General features: G+C 39.3%; 1 protein-coding gene across 2 annotated transcripts in view; it reads left to right on the forward strand.

Moving 5' to 3' along the window:
• The window catches only part of Mpp6 (membrane palmitoylated protein 6), an 87,254-nt gene that overhangs the window by 25,178 nt on the left and 36,799 nt on the right, over nucleotides 1–25,277 (forward strand). For both annotated transcript variants that reach the window (XM_028790081.1, XM_028790082.1), the window contains exons 2-3: nucleotides 9,383–9,501; nucleotides 23,085–23,237. In XM_028790081.1, coding sequence (XP_028645914.1) covers nucleotides 9,385–9,501; nucleotides 23,085–23,237 — 270 coding nt within the window. In that variant the 5' untranslated portion in view covers nucleotides 9,383–9,384. The remainder of the gene's footprint in view (nucleotides 1–9,382; nucleotides 9,502–23,084; nucleotides 23,238–25,277) is intronic.

Here is a 25,277-nt window from a genome sequence, read left to right on the forward strand (position 1 = left end):
TATCCATGTTCTAAGACTTTGAAGTAGGATTTAAAAGTGATAGACTAATTAAAATGTGGAGGAAATTTCAGGACAAAGTAGTAGTCTGTTGTGTGGTGATTTCTGGCTTCTTTTACTGACCTTATAGTGAGAATTGAAGCAGGAAGCACAGCTCAAAGATCAGAAACTCAGGTTTGGCAGAAAAGCCATTGAAAAGTTAGGGCTGAGGAAGTCATCATTTCTTAAGCCATTAGCTTAAAAGGAAGTTACACAATTGAACAATGTCTAAAAAAGCCTTGTGTTTCTCAGGAACTGGCCGGATCTTATTCCTTAAATGATTAGGGTGTGAAGACCTCAAGCGCTCATACAGGGTCACCTGGGGAGGAGCTTTTGTGGGTTTAGCTGCCCAGGCATTGCAAACCTGATGCAGTCCTTGTCCAAAGGCACCCAGCTACTGGGCAGGCTGGCAACAGACCTTGATATTGTTCACGTGATGCTGGTTTACTCAGTGTAGACTGCGTGAGTTACAGGAGGCTTCCATCCAGACTTCAGAGGAAGACCTGGGAGAGGCAGCCCAAAGAGGGCGGGCAGTATGTGAAGTTGTAGAGATGGTGTTTAAGCTGCAGTGGAGTTCTCAAGATGTTTTAGATTCTGAAACATGGAACTTCTGGCAAAAGCCTCGGATAACAAGTGTCACCAGCCAGAAGAGAGGTGGTGTGGACTGCAAGCAAGCGCAGCCATAGAGCCTGGGCCTCCCATGCAGCTCAGAGCTCATGCGTGATGCTGGACACAGATTCCATAAGTCTGCCTGCTGAACTTTAGTCTTCTTTGGTCTGATCATACCCAGCTCTTCTCCCAGTCTCCCTTCGTGTAGTGGGAGCTCACAGTTCAGGGTCTGTCTGGAGTCTCAGGAGACTTCAGCAGACATTTCAGCGTTGTGTGAACTGTTGAGACGTTGAGAGACTTGGTGATGAACTAAATGCACTTTGCATCCTGAGACGGAAAGCCAAGAGTAGAGTGCTGTGCTGTGAGTATGAAGTGCCTCCCTTGGGCTCATGTGTTTGAAAGCTTGTTCCTCTGTTGGTGGTAGTGTATAAAAATTTAGTATAAATTTTAGGAGGTTGGAACTAGCTAGAGGAAGTAGGTCACTGGGGGTCTGCTTTTGAAGGTAGTGCCTGCTCTTGGGTCCTTCTAGTCTGTTTCTGTCCCTCAGGAGGACATGAGATAGATAGATACCTCTTCTGCCACATGCAACAATGGGCCCTCTTAGACCATGAATACAATTAATCCTTCCCTTTAAACTATTTTCCCCAGGGATTTTTGTTATATCTTTGCAAAAGGAACTAGATAGCTTTTATTCTAATCCTCAGCAGCAGTGTAAGATTCTCTCTTATGTGTCCTTCTCTCCCTGCTTCTTTCCCTCCCATCTTTACTTCCTCCCCCACTTCTTCACATTCTCACCTTTCCTCCTCTCCACCACCTTTTGGTGATGTCTTGTTCTCCAGTCCTCAGGGAACCTTTAGCAATGATGTTAACATGGTTATACAATTCCTAAAGCTTAAAACTCCACAAAGGAAAGAAGGGTCTTTTGTCTTCATTTGGAGAAACTCTTTCCTAGAGGATGGGGCAAACCTCATTAAATTTTGTTTTTCTGTGTTGTCTCACTGCTTGAACATGAGTCTGGTTATAGGAAATACATGTCACAATGGAAGGAATAAAGCTTTACCTTTTGTCTTTTTTTTTTTTTTTTTTTTTTGGTTTTTCGAGACAGGGTTTCTCTGTGTAGCCCTGGATGTCCTGGAACTCACTCTGTAGACCAGGCTGGCCTCGAACTCAGAAATCCACCTGCCTCTGCCTCCCAAGTGCTGGGATTAAAGGCGTGCGCCACCACCGCCCGGCCAGCTTTACCTTTTGGCTTGAGGTTTAGAAAGGGAGATCTGGAACGAATCCTTTAAAGTCGACCAAACACATACATTCTAAGATGCTGTGTACTGAAATACATACAGGTGGACCACTCAAGTCCTTTCCTGGCCAGTGGGTAGCAGATTTGTAGTATAGATCTAGATGGCATTGTGAACATTTTGAAGAACTGAGTAATTTCTCATGATGCAAAACCTAGCAGTGTTACTCCTTCATTATTTACTTGGCAGACACACAGCTCATGTTCACAAGCAGAAGTATAAATAAACATGAAAAGTTAGAAACAAAAATGAGAGAAGAGTCAGAGAAAAATAAGAGCTCGTTGTATAGATGGGTGTTAATGGTTGTTATTTAAAGGTCCTGGTAACCAATACAGTAAATAGCTTAAAGGAAAAAAGTAAGGGCATATGTGGGAAGATCTATTATAAAAGTAAATACCAGGGCACAGTCACAGACTCCTAAATACAGGGAGCTTTAGTAAACAAGCAGGAATACGTCTTAGAAGAAACTGTCATAAATATCACAAAACACAACAATAATAATTATAGATCTGAATGGAATTAGTAAGTTTTTGAAAGAAATATTTTCAATTTATCAATAAGAACAAAAATCTTACTACATAAAGTATGTTGTATGCAATAGAGCTTATCTAAAACAATTACCTGGGGCAGTTAAAGGTAAAGAGCTACCAAAAGGAACCAGGTAAGGTATGTAGAGGCAGAGGGTGGGATAGGGCACTGATATTGGGCGAAGTAAAACACTGAGTTCCTAAGATCAGGAATGGAAAAGGAAGTGCTGGGTGCGATGCCACACGCTTGTGATCCCAGCACTCAGAGGCCGAGGAATCAAGTGTTGAAGACCATCCTTGGGTAGATAGCAATTTTCAGGTTACAATTATTTAAAATAAACAAAAAGCACCCCGTAAACCTATCCCCCACCCAAAAAGAGAAAATGAAAAGGGGCATCTTTTCATACGAGATAACATACTAAGTGACGTATCAACCACCTTTATGAAACAATTATAGGAGACGCAAGGAAATGACATCAAATGTACAGTAATAGCAAGGGGCTTTAGTAAACCATGTGGAATACAAAGTAGACCAGCTGGGCAGGTGAGGGGCTAGAAGACTAAACTTAATCACTAGATAGATCATATTAGATATATGGTGGGTTGTGAATCCTTATAATTAGTGAGTATTCATGGTTGAGTACTAGAATATATCGGAATTTTAAAGGAAGCAAACTTGTAAATAGTGTCCAGCAGTGGAGGCTTATGTACACTGGGAAAGAGATGCAAGGGGTCGAGGCAGGGGGATCATAAAGGGGTCATCCTTCTGTTTTGTCTGAAAGATAAATATTTTACTATCTTAATAATTGTATAGTCTTGCAATATATATACATAATATAAACTCTATCAGAGTATATACTTTGTATATGTAGTGCACTTAAAATTTAGAGACCTTTAAAAGATAAATGACTGCAAAAGCATATTGTAAGTTGGTATTATTTCTCGAAAATACAAGTTTATAACCATACTGATAAAAATAGTCTCTGGTATAGAAATCCCATTTTATCTATGGAATACTCATAAAACCACATAACAATCATAATAACACAAATTGGTTAAATGGTATGTTAGATAATCATCATATTAAAGCATTATTTCTTCACGCATGCAAAAGTATAAAAATGAAGCGGCTGTATAAAAATGAAGTATAGGGGCTGAAGAAGTAGCCTATTGTTTCAGAGCACCAGTTGCTCTTGCAGAGGAATGAATTCCCAGCACCTACCTGGTGGCTCCCAACTATCCATAACTCTCAATTCTAAGGATCCATTGCTGCCTTCCAGCCTCAGCAGGCACCAGGCACTTACCGGGTACCCATATATCCACAGAGGAAGACACTGATACAGATACAATAAATAAATCTTTTCAAAAATGAAGTATATGTGTTGCTACTTAAGACCTGTAGGATCCCCGGTGACTAGTGAAGTGCGTGCAGAGATGCTGCACCTCAAGTGCTATGCTGCACATAGAGAAGCATACATGCTGTGGCAGAGAGACTGACCTTTGTGTTCTTAGAGAGAAGTACCTGAAAGGAAGAGTCAGCCCACAATTCCAAATGGCCGCATAAGGCTACGCTTTATTACTTACTACTGGCAAAACTTACTTGAGTTGACATGAGGATTTTTTTGTTTGTTTTGTTTTTCAATCTTTATCCACTTAATTGTGAATATTCTTAATTTTTGCTAGTTAATTTAATGTACTATCATGTTTTCTTATATAAAGAATAATTAATGATTGACCATATCTACAAGGAAAAACTATTACTACACTAAATATATTGTTAAGTCTGACTAAAATAGTTAAATGATGAAAATTAGAGATGGTGATATCTAGATGTTTCCACTCAGTTGATATGTAAGAATTTATTTATCGAATAAAAATAATTCTATGCCAGTACAACTTAAAAAATTCCCTAAATGAACACAAAGTTGTTAAGCTTTTACAAGGAAGAAAATTATTGCTATGTCTTGAAGAGAAAGTAAATCTTCAATTCAAAATTGTTCCATAAAGCTACATACTTGGTTGGCATCACTGGTAGAAGATAACCATTATGTTCTGGTGCATGTAGACAATCCAGCTGTATCTTAAGGCATTAACATCAGTAAAAGAATTAAGATTGCTGCACTAATCAGTCAGAACTAAAATTTAGGAAATCTTTTTTACAATAGTACAAGGCACATAAACATTCAGGAAGAAGTCTATGAAAAGATCTCAAGACCTTCACACAAAACTACTAAGTTAGTGAGAGATTAAACACAATACCTTGAGGGGTCCGTGGAACGGGAAACATGATGACTGCCATGAGATTTATACTGTGCAAGACTGTGTGGCTGCCGCATCTTTGTCTCTCTTTAGAGAAAATGCAGAATTTGTCTTTAATAACAAAATATTTATAGAAGATAGCAGAAGGGCTGAAGGTATTCAAAGTGAATTTAAATTCAGTCTTTACATTTGGGGCTTCTGATGTTATATTTTAGTGTTTCTAATCATTCAGAACAGAACCTTCCATTGTCATTTATTATTCTGCTGTTTGTCATAGGCAGGAGTGCGGGATGGAGGTCGGCAATGATGTTTCTGAAGCAATGTCTTACTCTGTAGCCAGTGCTGACCTGGAATTCTCTATGTAGCCTAGGCTGACCTCAGGATCTTGATCTTAACTGGCTTAGCCCACCAAGTGCTAGAGTTACCAACAAGTGCCATTGTGTCTGGTTGGAATATATTCATGTAAAATGTTCTTGTATGAAATCTGTTTCTTTCTGTTTGAGAGGACAGCTTTCTGAATACATGGTGTATCCTAGAATTGTATCTAAGAGCAAGATTGAAGTTGGGGGTGCTGGCATTTGTGTATAATCCCAGAACGTAGGGGGAGGCAGGGAAGATCAGACTTTGAAGGTCAGTCTAGACTCCATGAAACTATGTCTTTTTTGTTTGTTTGTTTGTTTTTTGCTTGTTTTGTTTGTTTTTTGAGACAGAGTTTCCCTGTAGCCCTGGCTGTCCTGGAACACTGTAGACCAGGCTGGCCTAGAACTCAGAAATCTACCTGCCTCTGCCTCCCAAGTGCTGAGATTAAAGGCGTGCGCCACCACTGCCCAGCTGAAACTATGTCTTTAAAGAGAAGTGCCAGGAAGTTATACTACTAGTCTCTGTGAAAAGGTGGTTGGTCTATAGTGGTCGATTGAATAGGTCATTAAGAAACGGAGCATGCTCTTTCTAAATTTTTCATCAGCAGAGAACCCACTGCTCAAGTTATTTTTAGAAAGTATATTCTTTAAAGTTGCAGAGACCTTGGAAGTAAATTGCTATGCTTCACATTAGTTTTTTTTCCTTTTAATTTTTTTCCTGTAGGTGTGGAACACATGTGTGTGCTTTTCTAGATATCAAAGTTCAATCTTAGGAGACTTTTTTGAGGAACCGTCTACCTTTTTTGTTTTTTTTTTTTTTGATGGAATCTTTAGTGGACTCAATAACAGTTTGTGTAATAGCCTGGGCTGATTGTCTAGCAAGCCCCAGAAAGCTTCCTGTCGCTGCCTCCTTGACATTGGGATTGGGATTACAATTACCATTTAGCAATGGCAACCTCTGGCCCTCCATATTTAACAGATAGAAGAAACAGGCTTGGGAAGGCTAAGTCATGTACCCAGGTTTTTTAGAATTAGAGAAATTGCTGAGTAGAGGCTTGTAGCTATTTCACAATACTGTTCACTTAAATTTCTGCATATGGCACACATATTTTTACTGACTTGAATGTCTATTTTTTTAATCTAACCATATGATAGGCATGTATAAAGGTTTGAGTAGATGCTGAAAATACACTGTGCATATTTAAATGTCTACTTTTTATCCCTTTGGTTCAATACAGTTAAATGAGAATCTCACTGAGAGCTGGGATCTTAGCAGTATATTGTCATTTTATAAAATGTTGTTTGTCTTTTCATTGACTTCACCAATATTTTGTGACCATAGCTCTCAAGATCTGAACTAGACCAGCAGTTCTTTCTGGTTTTATGTTGGCAGTCAGAGTGGAAGACAGGGGATGAAAGAAAGAATGCAGTCAAAGGCTGGGGTCAGGAGGGCTAAAAGGCTGATGATCCAAGGCAGCAGGTTTATCAGAGTGTTAGCTCTTTATACATTCCTCGGGTGGGAAAGCAGAACCAGCCAGGAGAGAGCATCAGAGAGAGTTACAGGAGCTCAAGTCCCTCTAGTAAGCAGAGCACTTAGGTCACACCTCAGCTTCTGGGATACTTGACCACAACTTTACCTGGAAACTGTCAAGCCCAAGGCCCTGGCCTCAGGCCTCCTGGAGCCCCGGTGGTAGATCATTGCTAGCCTTGCCAGGCATGACCCTGGCAGGGGACAAGAGCACAGCATTCCTTTGTTGCACACTCAGGACCTTTGGCCCTACCTACCCCGTAATGATCAACATTCTTTCAAATTTTGATCTTAAGGAAATGTCCCAATTGAGTTCTTTTTGTTATTCTTGGAATTATGTTTCATGAAAGAATTTTGCTGTTCTGTTACAGGCACATGAAAATTATCTAAATGACTTTTGGATACTTTTTCCAAATAAGTACTGAGATTTTTATATGGCATTTCATGGATTTTATAAATTAGGCAAGAAGTATCAAGTATGTGGTTATTTAATGTTTAAAATATAAATTAATAACTTTAGCATCTTGATTTAATGTATAAGGTGTCATATTTTCTTTTAGGAAAGTCAGTTTGTTGAATTAAATGGGTGTGAACATAGCATCAAATGTGGTAACAAAAGAAATTTAAATATTAAGTTGTAATCTAGTCCCAATTGAATACTTAGAATAGTTTACCTGATTGATTATAGCTCTAAAACTGAGTAGAAATACTTCTGTATGACCGTTCTGTTGTGAAACTTTTAGAAAAGAATATAGGTGGGTAAGTACCATGCATGTTATTAAAGTTGTTTTACATGGTGTTATAGAACACTTAGAAAATATTGCTGTACAAACTATTCTACTTCAGCAGTCTAAACAGTTAAACACATCACTTCTTTCATAACCTTGTAAAATAATTCATGGAAGTAAATATATAGTTTGAAAACTATGGTTGTTAAGATACATTGAAATGCTATTTTTTTTTTTACTGAAAATATATTACTAAGACTCTTTGATATAACAGACTGCATCTTAATTCTTTGGGATTCAGCTCAGAGCAAGACAGGTGTGATGTCTGCACTTCTCAGGATTTGACAGGAGACTGCTTTGAATAAAATGACAGTATTATATGTGTTTGGCAGAATTATAAAGTATTATGTATGTATGTATGTATGTATGTGAAATATGTGTGTGTGTATATACACATATGTGCATATATATACATATATACATATATATATATTAGAGAGAGAAATTCTAATTGATCAGCCAGTGTGGTTGAAAATTTGCTTCTGAAAGATGAGTATGAATTAGCTGTACAAAGGTGATCAAGGTGTTCTTATATACATGATGGTAAAGTGGAGAGGATTTGTCTCAAGGCTAGGAAAGGATTGGGTGCTTAAAGCTACAAAGGTTGGTGTAGATTGGATCCAGCAATGTATTAAAAGGCTTAAAAGCCTTAAAGTTTACACTTAAATTACTTCCTTATGGGCCATTGCCATAGTTTGGATCTGGAATGCCCCTCCCAAAAGTTCCCAACACATGATGCTGTTGGGAAGTGGCAAAACCTTTAAGGAGTAGGGCCACAGAGGATACTTTTATTGAGGGCTTGGGCTCAAAAGTTCTGGTAGGTACCTTGGTCTCTTTCTGTCTTGTCCTGGCTATGAAGTAAACAGCTCTGCCGTGTCATGGGCTTCTGCTATGGTGTGCCCATTTCTGTCCTAAAGCAATAAGTCAATCAGTCTGATATGAAAACCTCAAAACAGTGAGCCAAATAACCATTTTTTCTTTTAAGTGGCTTGTCTTAAGTATTTGTGACAGTAAGAGGAAGCTAACAGTTATAGATAGGCTGCAGTGATAGTCTGGTCAAGATATTACTATAGCTAGGACTTACTGCCAGATAGAAGAGAAAGAATGGATAGATTACTGACATAACTGAGGGGTGGAATTGGCTCGTTCTTTTGTCTAAGTTTCTGCTTCTGCCACTTCCAAGCTTATATGTGTTTATGTTAGTCCCATGCTTTCTCCCTAGCCTTTTCCTCTTCCTCCTCCTCCTGATCTTCTTCTTCTTCCTCCTCCTCCTCTTCCTCCTCCTCCTTTTCCTCCTCCTCCTCCTCCTCCTCCTCTTCCTCCTCCTCTTCCTCCTCCTCCTCTTCCTCCTCCTCCCCTCCTCCTCCTCCTCCCCTCCTCCTCCTTTTAAACTCAGACACTTTGGTGGTATTCTAATAGGAATCTTAAAAGGAGTAAGAACAGTAATAAAGTTAAGTAATCAGTCTGCTGTGCTCTGTCATCTTTTTGTGTATTGGATTTCATTTAGGAACATAGTTTAAATACTTTTATGTTGCTGTAATGGTGCTACATACTTTCTAGTGTTTTGTGGTTGACAGCTCAGGAAACACCATATATTTTTAAAATGTACCTTTTAGTTTTCTACATTTTCTATTTTAGTAAATTTTATAACTGAATTTTTTTTTATATTTTTTAAAGTCTTTATATTAGTGATTCTTAGTACAAAATTTGTCCTCAATATATTTGAAATGACTTATATAGTATAATTTTATAATTCCTTCATATCTGAACATCTTATTTTACCTTTAAGTGGATATTAGTACTATTTAGGGAAAGTATTGATTATTCTCTATTGCTCTGATGTATAGTCACTCTGGAAATTCTCATAATGAAGTAGCTATTTATTGGCATATTTTAGTTGTAGTATAATTGCTTGATTTCTATTTGAGTTTTCCTTTATTTATATATTCACTAATTTCTTATCTGGCTTTTATCTCATCAGAAATGCAGCAAGTTTTGGAAAACCTTACAGAGCTGCCCTCATCTACAGGAGCAGAAGAAATAGACCTAATTTTCCTCAAGGGGATTATGGAGAATCCTATTGTGAAATCACTTGCTAAGGTATACTAGTTTATGCATAAGATTACTGAACGACTTTGAAAATTGTTTTTATGGAAATCTTTTTAGTGGTCACCGTTTTGGAATTTAGTTGATGTACACCTTTCTGCGTAGTTAGCAAATGACACTTGTCTCCTGTTATGCAAAGATGAGGTTTGCTGCCTGTGGAGACAAATGGCCCTTAGCCTTTGTCCCAGTACCTTAAACTTTACATTTTTCTTGCAGAACCTTGATATTTTAGATGTATTTTCTTAATCAACTCTGGAGCAAACTTACTAACTCACTTAATATGCACCTTTTTACAACCATATTTGTGGTTTTGTGTGGGACTGTGTAAGGGTATCCTGGATCATGGTGGAGCAGGTGTCTAGAACCCTAAGACTGTAGATTCTGGGCGAGATTCTACATGAGAACCAGCAGGAGTTCGACGCCCCCCAGAACCCAGGATCCTGAAAAAGCGTCACGGTCTCCATAGAATTACTACATAGGCCAGGCTATAGGCCTCAGGCCCTAGGAATTTACATACTAATGAAGGCCAGAGGGCAGAGCAAATTAAACATGCCTCCCGTAGATCCTCCCCCAATCCTCCCCCTTTCTCCCTCCCTATATAACTCGGGACTGCCCTGAGTTTTTGGGGGTACGCCTAGATCCATCTATCATCCGCCATGACAATAAACCTTTTTGGAACCAAGGACTTCCTCGTGTTATTGGGGCCTGCCGCCGCCAAGGCCTCTAGGCCACTGGAACCATAGAGTTCTCCCCGAATGTGGGACCCGCCACAGTGGTGGAAGCCTCCCCCCACCCCCGGGGCACTGTGGCGGCCTTTTTAAATTTTCCCCACAGTTTTGTTTTATTTCACTTACAATTTCTTGGTAATGTTTGCTTTGCACACAGAGGAAGCTCAGTGTACTTATTGCCTGTTGCACAGCTGCTGGCCCGTGCTCAGAGTTGCTCTCGGTGCTTGTTGCTTCCAGAAAACCATTCTGTGGTCCCCAGGCGCTCTGTTCTCTGCATCCACCTCCTTCTCCTTTTTGCTTTGTACTGCTAGAAGGCTGGTCTCTCCTATGTGGGTTTGTTTGTGTTTGCTTTCTTTTTCATCTCTTTTTGCATTTTAAGGATTCTAAAACCATACCGTTTCTACTGGTAAAAATGAATTAATGTGACTCATTCTTCACATGATGGGATCATGTGGTAGAAAGCATTTTCATAATGTATATACTTGTGTTTTGAAGACACACAGGATATGAGTATGTACTTTGACATTCCAACTTGCCCTTACTGTGTTGAGGTACAGCTGAGGGCCTACTGAAGTAAGGAGGGGTATTTAAGCCCATCTATAAAGGGCTTACCGTGGGCTCCTGTTACAGCGGTCCTTTTACTCTTTCCTTGATCTTACACTGTCGATTGCTACTTTTTATTGTCCCTGATCTCATGTTTAAAGCTTTTAGGTAGATTTCAAAAATTTAATAACATGTAAGACATTTTACAGCATGCTTGTAGTTTCCAAAAGTCTTTAGCATACACTAGAGTAAATGACAGAGGTAAGGGTTAGGGCAGGTATTCTAACCTTATCTTTTAACTTTTCTGCTCTATTTATGTTAACATAGGGTGCTAGAATTGTGAGGGAAAAATGAGTTGGTTTGTGTCACCTATGATGGGCTTTCAGAGGATCACCATAACACTACTCTTAGCAGTTGAAATGGTTAGTTTACTTAGGAACACATAAGGAACAACTGTACTCTCTTTGATTAAAAATAAAGACTGGGCAGATAACTCAAGAGGGTGAAGTGTCATGCCAGTGTGAGAACCTGAATTCAAATCCTCAGAACCCACCTAAAGCGTGTGTGTGTGTGTGTGTGTGTGTGTGTGTGTGTGTGTGTGTGTTCCCAGTGCTTCTGTGGAGAGATAGGCAATAAAGACATAAATCCTCAACGCTTTTTGGCCTATGATCCTGGCATAAGAAGCAGCAAAAACTGGAGAGCCTCTGTTTCAAGTAAGGTGAAAGGCCAGGATTGATACCTTAGGTGGTTTCTACACTTGCTCTATGGCATAGTGTGTGTCTCTGTCTTTCTTGTGTATTTTTTCTCTCTTTCACACATAGTATAGGTACACAAAAGATGAAAAACAGAATCAATAGTATCCAACATTCAAGCATATTTTTAATAAATAAAAAAGCAGTGGTAAATACTCTTACAGCATAAAGAAATTGCCAGGTGAGGAAGGAACTTCTAAGTAGGTAAGTTACAGCAATCTGGTACTATCATAACAAGTAACACATTGAAAAGAAAAGCAAATCTAATTGACCTTTTAACACTCAAATACAAAATTTGAAATTGACTTATTTGATAGGTAAAAGTATTAGATACAGAAGGAGAGAATTGCCAATTTTGAAAATTGAACAGAAAAATATGAGATATACACAAGATCTAATATGTGTATGCTTTTTATCCCAGACAAAGAGAGGGAAAAAGTAGAAATGGTTTTAATGTGCTAACAAGTACTTGAAAATAGATAAGTGTTAGGTAAAACCCAGGATAATTGGGTTACTGAGGTGCCTGTTTAACACAGCAAAGTATATTCTGGCTACCAGGTTGTCCCAGCATCTCAGCATCACAGGTATGTGTTACAGAATTATTCCAGCTGGCGTACCTTGCCACCTACCCTAAGCCTCTGCAGCCCCCAGGCTTCCCTTTTCTTCTGCCTGCTTTTCTTCTATATAACTCAGCCATTTTGGCTACATGGGCTCTGGGTCTCTTTGTCTCCTGGTCTCCTACCTCTCTTAGCTGCTGGTCCCCTCTCTTGTCCTTACTCTTTCTTCTCTTCCTCTCTCGCTCTCCCCACCCCAGGTCCTCATCTCATGGCTTAGTTCAGTCTGCTGGCGCAGTTCAGTCTGCACCCTTCCAGGTGCTGTGGCTGTTTTCTCCTTCATATCTACACAATATACCTTTTCCTCAGCTATACCTTGGAGCAGTCCTGTCCTTGTTTTCATTGAATGGCATAAACCGACAAATTCAAGAGGCTAGGTGAGAAATAAGAAGAAAACATATCTAAGTCTTGAAATTTAAATGCAAAGTAAGATCTTTAAAGCAAACAGAGGAGGGGAAAAAGACAGTAAGAAAAAAGTGGGTAATAATAAAACAAGATTTCTGAAATTCCTAATGAGGATTTGGGATTACGTTTTCAGGTAACAAAAGGAAACATTGGCAACTTTGCATTCCTTTTAGAAAAAAACAACTTGGAAATACTAAATAAGATATTTTTTCCAGACGCTCCCCCCCCCCAAAAAAAAACTTCATTTAGTCTAAAAAATGTTTAAGAGAAAGTTCTACTGACAGGATGACAAAGGAAAGGGACTGTTTGTGAATAAACATAAAATGAGCTTCTAAGATGATGTGCTGTCATAAGCATTTATACCGTACTGCACATGTGTGGGGCAATATAATGGCTCCCAAGTACTGGTAGACTTAGGTGGACTGGCCCACACCTGGAAACCAGAGTCAAAGTCAGCTTCAGGAAAATCCCCACATAGTTAGAAATTAGATACCATGCCTTAGTTGGGGTTTCTATTGCTGCAATAAAACACTGACGAAAAGTGATTGGGGAGGAAAGGGTTTATTTCATCTTCAACTTCAGGCAACAGTCCATCTCTGAAGGAACTCAGGATAGGAACCTGGAGGCAAGAACTGAAGCAGAAGAAGAAGGGGGACTGCTTTGCAGGTTTGTTCTTCCTATCTTTCTCAGCCTTCTTTCTTAACCCAGGACCTCTTACCAAGATGTGGGCTAGGCCCTTCCCTATAATTAGTCAAGGAAATGCCCCACAAGCTTGCCTCCTGGCCAGTCTTATGAAGGCATTTTTCAGTTGAGGTTCCTTACTCCAAGATGACTCTAGTTTGTGCCAAATTGACAATAAACTAATAAGGACAGCTAGTAAGTAACGAACCGTGAGTGAAGGAAGGAACCACAGAGTAGTTTGAACTGAGTGAAGACATGAGAATGCATGAGGAAACGTGCTGCAAGGCAGAACCTCAAGGCATGCCGGGCTTAGAGAATAGCAGTACCCAAGTGAGCACAAAATATACAAAAATGTCAGTAAAAATGTGGTGTAAAAAGATGAAGAAAAATAATACACTGTATAATGATATATTGATGCAGTCAGAATACCTCCAACTAGATACAAATTACTGCCTGAGTGGAGAGGGAAGACACCACATCAAAGCCACAGACATCATTGCAAAGATAATAAAAAATGTATGATCCAAGGCTGGAAAGATGACTCAATTGTTAAGAGCATTGACTGCTCTTCTAAAAGACCTGGAATTGATTCCAGGCATGTAGTTTGTGGCTTACAGCATTCTGTAACTCCAGTTGCAGGGGATCTGATGCTCTCTTCTGACCTCCCCGGACATGAGACATGCATATGGGACATGGACAAAATACATACAGACAAAATTACCCATAGATATAAAGTAAACATTTTTTTAAAAATTGTGAACAATTTGGTGACAATGACTATAACAACTTAAATTAAACTTATTTGTTAAAGGAGAAGCCTCATATAAGTATATAAGTAGCTCTGTCTAGTTGCAAGTTAAAACTGTTGTACAAAAGAAGCTCCAGATCTCTTTACCATAAATTCTACCAAACACTTAATGAAGAAATAATACAAATTTTACATAATTTCATCCAGAAAAAGGGAAAGGAAGAAAACACTAGTGTTATGATATTTTGATAAAGCTACAGAGTTGTATTCCTGACAAACATAGGTTTAGAATTCCTTTTGTTTTAAAATTTATTGTGTTGTATATATAGGAGTGCTTTGTCTGTGCATCATGTGTATGCCTCATGCCCAAGGAGAGCAGAAGAGGGTATTGGATCCCCTGGAAGTGGAGTTCTAGACAGTTGTGAGTTGCTGTATGGGTGCTAGGAATTGAACCTAGGTCCTCTGGAAAAGCAGACAGTGACAAGCCATCTCTTTTGTCCAACTTTTAAAATTCTTAAGACAATATTAGTGGTAATAACAGACAAAAACAGTAGTAACTCATTATCTAACAGTCTTAGTTTTTTAAAAGTCAAGATTATTCACTTTATACTTTGCTGATTGCTGTGGTTACTGCATGTTATACATTCACATCTGAGGGTTTGGAGCTGAGAACCACAGATATGAAAGAAAGAGCATGCAGCATTTGCCTTAGTGGGTCTGGGTTACTTTGGGCAGTAATTGAAGGATGCAAACCTCATCTGTTCTCATTCTAGCTCTCAAGTAATTGATATAAGACCAATTAACTTTATTAACCAGCTTTAAGCACTATGACTGGGCAGATATCCATCTATTCTAACCCTCTAGGCTATCTGCTTCCTAGCAGCAGGTCCTTTACCTTCAATTGAGTCTTTCCCTGGCTTGCTGTCTTATCACAGTCTCACGGTGAATCTCTTGGTCATCTGCTCATCATGATCTTCCTGGACCCTCTGCCTCATGGTCTCTCTCCATGAAGTCTCTCTACCTCTTTGCTTGTGGTCCTTCTTCTCTTTGCCTGGGATCTCCTGGCCCTGGGATTGGAAGTCCTGACTTCTCTGCCCAGTCATAGGCTGATCAGCTTTTTATTAACTAATCAGAGATAATTGCAGTGCATTCTTTATGCAACATCGATACAGGAGATGGTTCAATAATCAAGACAGTGGTAGTGTTGACTGTAATCAGGTCTCTGGGCACAGAAATCAGCAACTATTGAATATACAGTGCACAGACCAACCCCCAACAGGTTAATTTACTCAATGTAATTTTTTTCTAGCAAATTTTATGATTTTATTTTTGTGTTGTATAGTATTCCATTATATGTGTGTACCAAATTTTCATTATCCAGTCCTCTGTTGAAGGACATTTAGGTTGTTTTCCTTTTCCGGATGTTATGAATAGGGCAGCAATAAACACGGCTAAGCAAGTATTGGGAGTAGGATGATGAGTCCTTTAGGCAAGTGCCACGGTATTAGAGTTGGCTAATATGGTAGATTCCTTTTTAGTCTTTTGAGGTTTCTCCATATTGATTTCCAGAGTGGCTGCACCAGTTGGCAGTTCTACCAGGAGTGAATGATGGTTACTCCTACAATCTTCAGGATGTGTTGTCAGCTCTTTTGTTGTTCCTTGCCATTCTGAGACTGTGCTGAGATGAAATCGCAATGTTTCAATTTGTATTTCCCTAATTGCTAAGGACGATGAACACAAATATTTCTTAGGCATTTTTGGTTTTTTCTATTAAGAACTCTGTTTAGATTCCTAGCCCATTTATATTGGGCTATTTGTTTCCTTGATTCTTTGTTGTTGTTTTTGTTGTTGTTTTGTTGTTGTTGTTTGTATAGTCTGAATATTAATTCTCTCTCCTATATATAGCTGGCAAGTATTTTCTCCCATACTATGGGTTTTCTTGTTCATTCAATTGATTGTTTCCTTAGCACTGTTTAGTTAACGAGATCCCAGTTGCTGATTGTTGGCCTTTACTCCTGGGCAAGTGGAAACCTGTTCAGAAAGGTCTTTCCTACAGCTAGATTTTATAGGGTACTGTCTATTTTCCTATAGGATTTTGTGTTTCCGGTTTCAACTTGAGGTCTTGGATCTACTTTTTTATGAGGTAATGCTAGAGTTCTTTCTTTGGTTGGCATTCGGGCACTTGGCTTCCCCAGCAGTGTTTGGTGAAGAGGCTGTCTGTTTTCCATTGATGTTTTCCATTCCATTCCGATCTTACTGTCAAATATCAGATGGCTGTAGTGATGAGAGCTCATGTTGGTTTTCTCTGTTATCCCAGGGCTCTACATGGATGTTGTGTGCCAGTACCATGTAGTTGTATTGCTGTAGCTCTACCCTGTATCTGGAGTAGCAATCCCTCCAGCATTCCTGTTGCTCAGGACAACTTTGGCTATATGGGGTACTTTGTGATGTCATGCGAGTTTTAGTTAAGTTTTTTTTTTTCCTGTTTCTGTGAAGACTTATTTTAGGTGTTTATTGCATTGAATCTGTTAGTGGGTTTTGGTAGAATGCTTATTTTCATAACATTAATTCTTCCCTTCCATGAGCATGGGTTCTCTTTCCATCTTCTTGTGTCTTTCTTCAGAGATGTGAAGTTTACATTATAGAGGCTATTAACCTTCCTGGTTAGATTTATTCCTGGGTATTTTACTGGTTTTGCTGAGATTGTAAATGGGAGTGTATCTATGGAGTGTATCTATGATCTCCTCTTCAATGTGTCTGGTTTTGGTGTAGGAAAGCTACTGGTTTTTTTTAAGTTTACTTTTACCCTGCCATATTGCTGAAATTGTTAATTGTTGACAGAAGTTTTCTGGTGGAATTTTGGGCATTTGTTATGTGTAGTGTCATTCATATGCAAATAGGATAATTTGGCTTCTTATTTTCATATTTGTAGCCCTTTAATTTCCTTCTCTTATGTTTTTGCCCTGGCTGTTGCTTCAGGCACTATATATTGAGAAGGAATGGGGATAATGTTTGCTGAAGGCTTGTCATAGAGAGATTTTATTATGCTGAGGCCTTACTCTCCTCCAGCTTTACTCTCTAGGTTTTTTTTATCATTAAAGCATCTTGGACTTTGTCAAAGGCCTTTTCTCATTCTATTGAGATGATCCTTTGTCAGAGCTTCTGTTAGAGGTCTATTGGTCTCTTTGATTTAACTTTGGTATTTTGGATAAATCAAGGAATTCCAGTTTTTAAGAACAGATTTTTTCAACTTAATGGAGTACAGGTTTTTAGCATACTCCCATATGATATTCTATGTGTGTCTGGGTGAATGTTGTAGTGAGTCTATTAATTGTTGATGTTGTTAATTTAGATCATTTCCTCCTTTGCTTTGGTTAGCTGGGGCGGGGTCTCTGTTGATCATGATTATTTTCTCTAGGAATCAGCTCTTGAATTAGTTGATTCTTTGTTTACTTCTATTTCATTAATTTCTGCTTTAATTTTTATTATTTCTTATAATACGTGGAGTTTGAGCTTGGTTTGAATTTCTTTCTTGATTTCTTCTTTGACTCATTCATCATTCAGTAAGTGACTTCATCTCCATCTGTTTATATACGGACAGGAATGTTGTTTGTTGTCAGTTTTAAGTTTAATTTCATAATGGTTGGATAAGATATGTGGAATTATTTTTATTTTTTCTGCTTGTTAAGGGTTTTGTTTGTTTGTTTGTTTGTTTAATGCCCCAGCACATGGTCTGTTTCAGAGCTTCCATGTGCCCCTGAGTAGATTGTATGTTTGGAATTTAGATGGAACATCCTGTAGATAGCTGTTGGGCTCATTTGATGTAAGGTATTTAAATCTAAGGTTCCTCTTTATTTTTTATTCAGTTATTGGGTTTACGTTAATCTGCATCTTTAATTCCATAGGTGTGCTTTTTATGAAATCAGGTGTGCCAGAGTTTGTTGCGTGTCTGCTGGGCATTGCGATATTTGAAGTAATGATCCATTGATTAGAATTCAGTACCTTTTTTTCCTGCTTAGTTGTAGTTTGAAATCTTATTTTGTCAAATATTAGGATGGCAGCGCTTGCTTGCTTCTTGATTTCATTTATTTGGAACAACTTTTTCTGTCCACATTAAGGTGGTGCCTTGTCTTTAAAGCTAAGTTTTCTATAGATAATATGTAAAGTTATTTTTGAAATGTGTTTGTTAATTGGGGTCATCATGTTGCTGGTTTGTTTGCTTATTTTGATGTTAAAGGACTAACAAGTTTGATAAGAGACACTGTCTTGGTTTTTGTTGTTGTTGTTTGTTTGTTTTATTTGATCTGGGAATATGGACTTCTCTCTTTGGTTATGTGTTTGGTGTGATAATCTCATTGTCCTTAAATTGGGTCAGTGCTAGAAATGCAAAGTTAAGCTGTTGGATGAGCTGTTTATTTGGACCAGGGAAAGATGGCTCCCAAAGCACAGGATTGGAGCTAGGCTTGTGACTGCAGAGATGGCAGCAGCAGGCAGAAGGAAGGATTGGAGAGGAAAGAAGCAGCTCTCCAGTCAGAGGTGGCTCGAAGAAAGCAGGTTTGAAGGCCACAGATCTAGAAGTAAGACTCTGAGTGTAGAAATGGCTACAGGTAGTGAGGTAGGAAAGTTCAGGAGATGAGAAAGGGAGGAAATGAGTTCTCTAGCAGAGGTGGCTCAGGAACAGTGACGGTTCCTGCGCAGTAGTCTGCAGTGGGACTTGTGGGGTGCCAGGCTATGGTAGGTTGGGGAAGGGCAGAGAAAGGGAAGTAGGGACTAACCCATGCCTATTAGTTACTTTTCTGTTGCCTTGAAGACACTATGACCAAGGCAACTTACAGAAGAGAGAGTAGATTGGGATTTATAGTTATGAGGGTGAATCTGTGGCCATCATGGTAGAGAGCATGGCAGCGGGCAGACAGATGTGGTACTGAAGCAGCAGCCTGAGAGCTTACATCTGATCCACAAACAGCAGACAGGCAGACAGGCAGGCAGGCAGGCAGGCAGGGAAGGGAGAAAGGGTGCTAACTGGGAATGGGATCGACTTTTGAAACCTCAAAGTTCACCCACAGTGATGCACCTCTTCTAACAAGGCCATACCTTCTCTAATCCTTCCAAAACAGTTCTTCCAACTGGGAACCAAACATTTAAATATATGAATGCATATATTTATGCATTCTGATGCAGACCACCACACCAGGACAGGTAGTTCCTGAACAAAAAGGGTTATTGGATTCCTGGGAATAAAACTAGCCTTGTGGCATATACACCCTCTCAGGCTAACTGCTCCATGCGCGCACAGAGATTTCTAGTTTCCATCTCCCATCTCCCATAGAGTGCTAGGATTATAAACTTGTGCAACATCCAAGTGAGATGTGGATAGTGTGTAAAGAAAGTGCCCACTATACCTTTATCTCAAGATGTTCATCAGCTGAGCACTGATCCCCTGCAGAGTCAGCTCCTACTGAGATTAGCCAACCCCGCCTCCTTAACTCAGCTGTACACCATAGACTCTGCCTCCCTTTTCAACAGGAGAGCAAACCATGACTCAGGATGTGCGTTCAAAGAAAGCCCGTCCCTCTACAAGTTTCTTTTGGTCATGGTGTTTCATCACAGCAATGTTAATTAATCTTAACTAATACACCATCTACTGATGTTAAAACTTGTAATCTGATTTACATTTATTTGAATCCTTTAGTTTCTTTTAAAAATGTTTTACAGATTTATAAGTTTTCTGTTTTTTGAAATTTATTCAAATGTTTTACTTCTGATGCTTTTACGAATGTTTCCTTAAATTTCATTTTCAGATTTCTTTCCTAGCATATAGAAACAGTGATCTAACCTGCAACCTTGTTAAACTTGTTGGTTTAATAGTTTTCACTGTACTCCCTTGGGATTTTCTAACTATGAGACCATGACATATGTGAACAAAAATAGCTTTGGCTCTTTCCCCCCTCCATTCTGAATATCTTGTATTTCTTGACTTCACTGACTATAACACCCCAGTACAGTACTCTGAACGGAAGAGCGCTACCACTTTGCTGGGTCTCAGTGAGCAGAATCTAGTCTAATTAACAGATATAACAGAATTGTAAGCCTGTGTTGTGTATGATTCTGTAGCACAACCTCAAGACACCTGTATTCTGTGTAAAGTTAATGTCATGTTTGTCTGCGTGAATATACCATAGGATTTTTCTAAGTCAGGTTTCTGGTAGATTTTGTTTATATGACCATTGTGTTATAAATTATGCTATTATGTGTATAATCCCACTGTGTCTCATACATATTTATATATCTTTAGGACAAATTTTTAGAAAAATCCTTTAATTTTGTAGGAGTTGATTAAATCCTACAAAATTTGCCCACATGTATGTTTTGACTAGAAAACTGTGTGAGCGTGCCTTTTCCCTATGTGCTCACCAGCTTGGTCTAGTACCAGAAATGCTGAAAAGAAAAGAATTATTTTTACATAGTTTTAGTTTGTACTTCTCTTATGCATGTAATTATCTATCCTTTCATTTCTCTAGAAGAAGGGAAATTTTAATTTCCCTTCCTGTGAATTATTTTGTTCATATTCTTTGTTGATCAGTTAGTTTGTAAAAAGCCTTTCTATAAAGAAAAATTAGCCTTTTACCAGTAAAATGCTTGTGTATTGACTCTAAATTGTCTGTCTTGACATTGCTGATTCTTAACGAGAAGTGCTTTAATGTTTAGTTACATAAAATTTGACATTTTTGCATGTGACTTGAAGCTCCTTGATTTTGTGTCATGTAGAAAGTTATTTCCAATTCTAACATAAGATACCTATGTGGTTTTCCTTGAATACCAACGTTTTTAAAGCAACCTTGCTTCTCTTAAAAAGAAAAAATGAACCCAAACACCTATGGTCACTTAATCTTTGACAAAGGAGCTAAAACCATTCGGTGGAAAAAAGACAGCATTTTCAACAAATGGTGCTGTTTCAACTGGAAGTCAGCATGTAGAAGAATGAAAATCGATCCATAATTATCTCTTTGTACAAAGCTTAAGTCCAAGTGGATCAGGGACGTCCACATAAAACCAGATACACTGAAACTTAGAGGAAGTGAGGAAGAGCCTCGAACACATGGGCACAGGGGGAAAGTTCCTGAACAGAACACCAATGGCTTATGCTCTAAGATCAAGAATTGACAAATGGAACCTCATAAAATTGCAAAGCTTCTGTAAAGCAAAGGACCACGGTCAATAGGACAAAATGCCAGCCAACAGATTGAGAAAAGATCTTTACCAATCCTACATCTGATAGAGGGCTCATATCCAATGTATACAAAGAACTCAAGAATTTAGACTCCAGACAACCAAATAACCCTATTAAAAAATGGGGAACAGAGCTAAACAAAGAATTCTCAACTGAGGAAACTCGAGGCCGAGAAGCACCTAAAGAATAGTTCAAAATCCTTAGTTATCAGGGAGATGCAAATCAAAACAACCCCAAGATTCCACCTCACACCAGTCAGAATGGTTAAGATAAAAAACTCAGGTGATAGCAGAGGCTGGCTAGGATGTGGAGAAAGAGAACACTCCTCCATTGTTGGTGGGATTGTAAGCTGGTACAGCCACTCTGGAAATCAGTCTGGTGGTTCCTCAGAAAATTGGACATAATATTACCTGAGGACCCAGCTATACCACTCCTGGGCATATACCCAAAAGATACTCTAACATATAACAAGGACACACTGTGTTCATAGCAGCCTTATTTATAATAGCCAGAAGCTGGAAAAAACCCAGATGTCCTTCAACAGAGGAATGGATACCGCAAATGTGGTACATTTGCACAATGAAGTTCTACTCAGCTATTAAAAACAATGACTTCATGAAATTCTTAGGCAAATGAATGGAACTAGAAAATATCATTCTGAGTGAGGTAATCCAATCACAAAAGAACACACATGGTATGCACTCACTGATAAGTGGATATTAGCCTCAAAGCTCAGAATACCCAAGATACAATTCATAGACCACATGAAGCTCAAGAAGGAAGACCAAAGTATGGGTGTTTCGGTCTTTCTTAGGAGTAACAAAATACTCAAGGGAGCAAATACAAAGGGTGGAGTAGAGACTGGAGGAGGGGCCGTCTAGAGACTGCCCTACATGTGCAGTCAACAAACGCAGACACTGTTGTGGATGCTAGGAAGTGCATGCTGACAAGAGCCTGATAAACCTGTCTCCTGAGAGGCTCTGTCAGAATCTGGCATATACAGAGGCAGATACTGGAAGCTAACCATTGAGCTGATCATGGAGTCCCAAGTGGAGGAGTTAGACAGAAGACTGAAGGAGCTGAAGGGGTTTGTGGCCCCATGGGAAGAGCAACAATACCAACCAACCAGAGCTCCCAGGGTCTAAACCACCAGGGAACAAGCATGGAGGGACACAGGGCTCCAACTGTATATGTAGGGGAGGAGGGCCTTATCAGGCTTTGGTGGGAGTGGAAGTCCTTGGTCCTGTGAAGGGGGGATGCCCCAGTGTGGGGGAATTCCAGAGTGGTGGTGGGGGAATGGGGGAATGGGTGGGACACACCCTCATAGAATCAGTGGGAGGGGGGACAGGATAGCAAATTCCTGAGGGGGGGAGGGGATAACATTTGAAATGTAAATAAGTAGACTATCCAATAAAAAAAGAAGGAAAGAAAGGAAGGAAAAAAGAAAAGAGAAAAAGAAAGGAAGGAAGGAAGGAAAGAAGGAAGGAAGGAAGGAAAATTGTCAATACCTTTTTGTGGTGAGTGGCATCCGTGCGGCCCTGATTCTGTAGCTCCCTTAATAGTGGCACTGGGATGCTCTGGGATGCAGCTCACCTAATGAAATTTGAGCTCCATCTGGATAGCTAGATGGTTTCTGAAAAGTCCTCTTTTCCTTAGGGGTTTGCATTCTAGCTGGTCTGCTCCTCCTTGGTTTGGATCAGGCTCTTGTTTGCTGTCAGACACAAAGCAGGAGAGGAACGGAGCTCTCTACCTGCCGTGTTCCACTCTCATTCCAGGTCTTCTCCCCGGGTCTTGGTAGAATTTATACCCCAGTGTAATATCAGCTAGAACAAGACACATCGGCAGTATTACTTTAATCCCCTCTTGTCTTCTCAGGCTCACGAGAGACTTGAAGATTCAAAATTAGAAGCTGTCAGTGACAATAACTTGGAATTAGTGAATGAAATTCTTGAAGATATCACTCCTCTGATAAGTGTGGATGAAAATGTGGCAGAACTAGTTGGTATACTCAAGGAGCCTCACTTCCAGGTAACCGTCCATGCCCCCTTCCCACAGCTTTCTCCGTGAGAAGCTAACTTGCACATTAAAGTCCTTCAGTGCTATTTAGGGCCTGGTTTAGAGGTCCGTAAGTTCTAGTTTAGGTATTCTAATATTCTGAGGTTAAAGGAATAGAAACACACATACATGGCTATACACAGCACAGAAATATACAGTATTTGCCACAGAAAGAAGTAACGTTGGCTTTTCCTTTGTGCCATCTGTTAACCCTGACTGATCATCAAGACCACATCCTAGGAGAAGTTCTCCTCACTCTGATAGTCTGCCCACCACTGCCTGGGTTTGTTTGGCTTTTTTTTTTTATTATTATTATTATTACTGGGTGAGGGGCATACACCATGCACCATGGCAGATATATGGAAGGCAAAGACACCTGGGAGTCTGTTCTCTCCTTTTACCATATGGATCCCTGAGATTGAACTCCAGTCATCAGGGTTTGTGACAAGAGCCTTTACCCTCTGAACCATCTTGATGGCCATTTTTTTCATTAATATCACTGTTTCTCATTTCTCCTTTGGCCTAGTATGGAACATTTTTAAAATTGTTTCAAGATCAAGGTGAATTCAATGATACCCATGATGAAAGGATGACAGGAAAGATTTGTCTAGGGATAGGGACTGTTACATAGTGTACTTCATTCTACAGATTCAAAAAAACAACTGACCTGTGAGTTAAACGGTTTCACAAAGAAAAATTCACTTCAGAACAGAAACAATGGGGAATTTTTATTTTAAATCTGTAATAAGAGTGTGTGGTATTAGAGAAGAAGAGAAAAGTAACAAGTGAATAGACTCCCCAGAAAGACATCCAGCTGTGTGTGCTCACTCACTGGATGACAGAGACATTGCATTTTAGCAGAAAAAGACTTGCCATTCTAGAAGAAGAAAGTGACACTGTTTTTCCTGCAGTCTTTGTCCTCAAAATTAGATAGTAACACTCATTTGCTTTCTTAAACCACTTTATGAGAGGCTGAGTAAGGCAGTGTGAAGTATTTGACTTTTATCTTGAGGGTGCTAGGAAACCTTGGGGCCAGGATACTACACACACGAATGAACAGTCTGTGGGATCCCCGTTGCCATCCTATGTGTAGTGCGGAGTTGAAGAGACCAAGCCCAGGGTCCCACTTCCTGGTTTTATCTGGTTGATTTCCTGATGTGTTATTTACTTTTAGAAGTTCTTCTTAAAGGATTAATGACTCAGTTCTCAAACACACTACTTTGAACTTGAATGCATCTTAAATGATGATGCAAAATGAATATCAAAAGATATAGAATACCCAATTCTCTATCAGAGTTGGTACTGAAACTGGTACCCTGATTACAGGCTGCGACATCTTTTCTTTGAAATCCTCTCCACTGGGTGGTAATCTAGTGTATTGTTATTAGTTAGTTAGTTAGTTAGTTAGTTAGTTAGTTATACAGATGTTTTCTTATGGAGAAAGTTGTTACTTGTTTCTTTGCTGGGATAGGTATGGTTACATAGCATAAGCTGGCCTCTTTCACTATTCTTCTCCCCTACCTCAGCCTCCAGAGGGCAAGCATTCTAAGCATGTGTCACCATAGCAGGCCAACATTACACTAGTGTTAATTTTCTCACAACTAGCTACCTCTAGATCAATGGTTCTCAACCTTGGGGTCTTGACCCCTTTACAGGCTTAATGACCCTTTCCAGGCTCTCCTACAACCACCAGGGAAAAACAACAGCAACATGTATTTATGTTTTAAACACTAGCAAAATTACACTTATGGTGTATCAACAAAAATAATTATATGGTTGGGATCACCACAACATGAGGAACTGTATTAAAGGGTCACAGCATTAGGAAAGTTGAGAACTACTGCTGTACATAAACACAAATTAATAAACCTTGCCTAAATCAATATTTTCATTAGAGATTACAAAATAGCATTTTCCAAATTGTCTCATTTTCTGTATGTGAGCTGGCATTGTTCTGTGGACCCAGAGTTTATCTTCAGCTGGCCTTCTGTCCTGTAACACTTCCTGCTGGAA

This window comes from Grammomys surdaster, unplaced genomic scaffold (assembly GCF_004785775.1).
Source record: "Grammomys surdaster isolate TR1022 unplaced genomic scaffold, NIH_TR_1.0 125861, whole genome shotgun sequence".
Lineage (NCBI taxonomy): Eukaryota > Metazoa > Chordata > Mammalia > Rodentia > Muridae > Grammomys > Grammomys surdaster.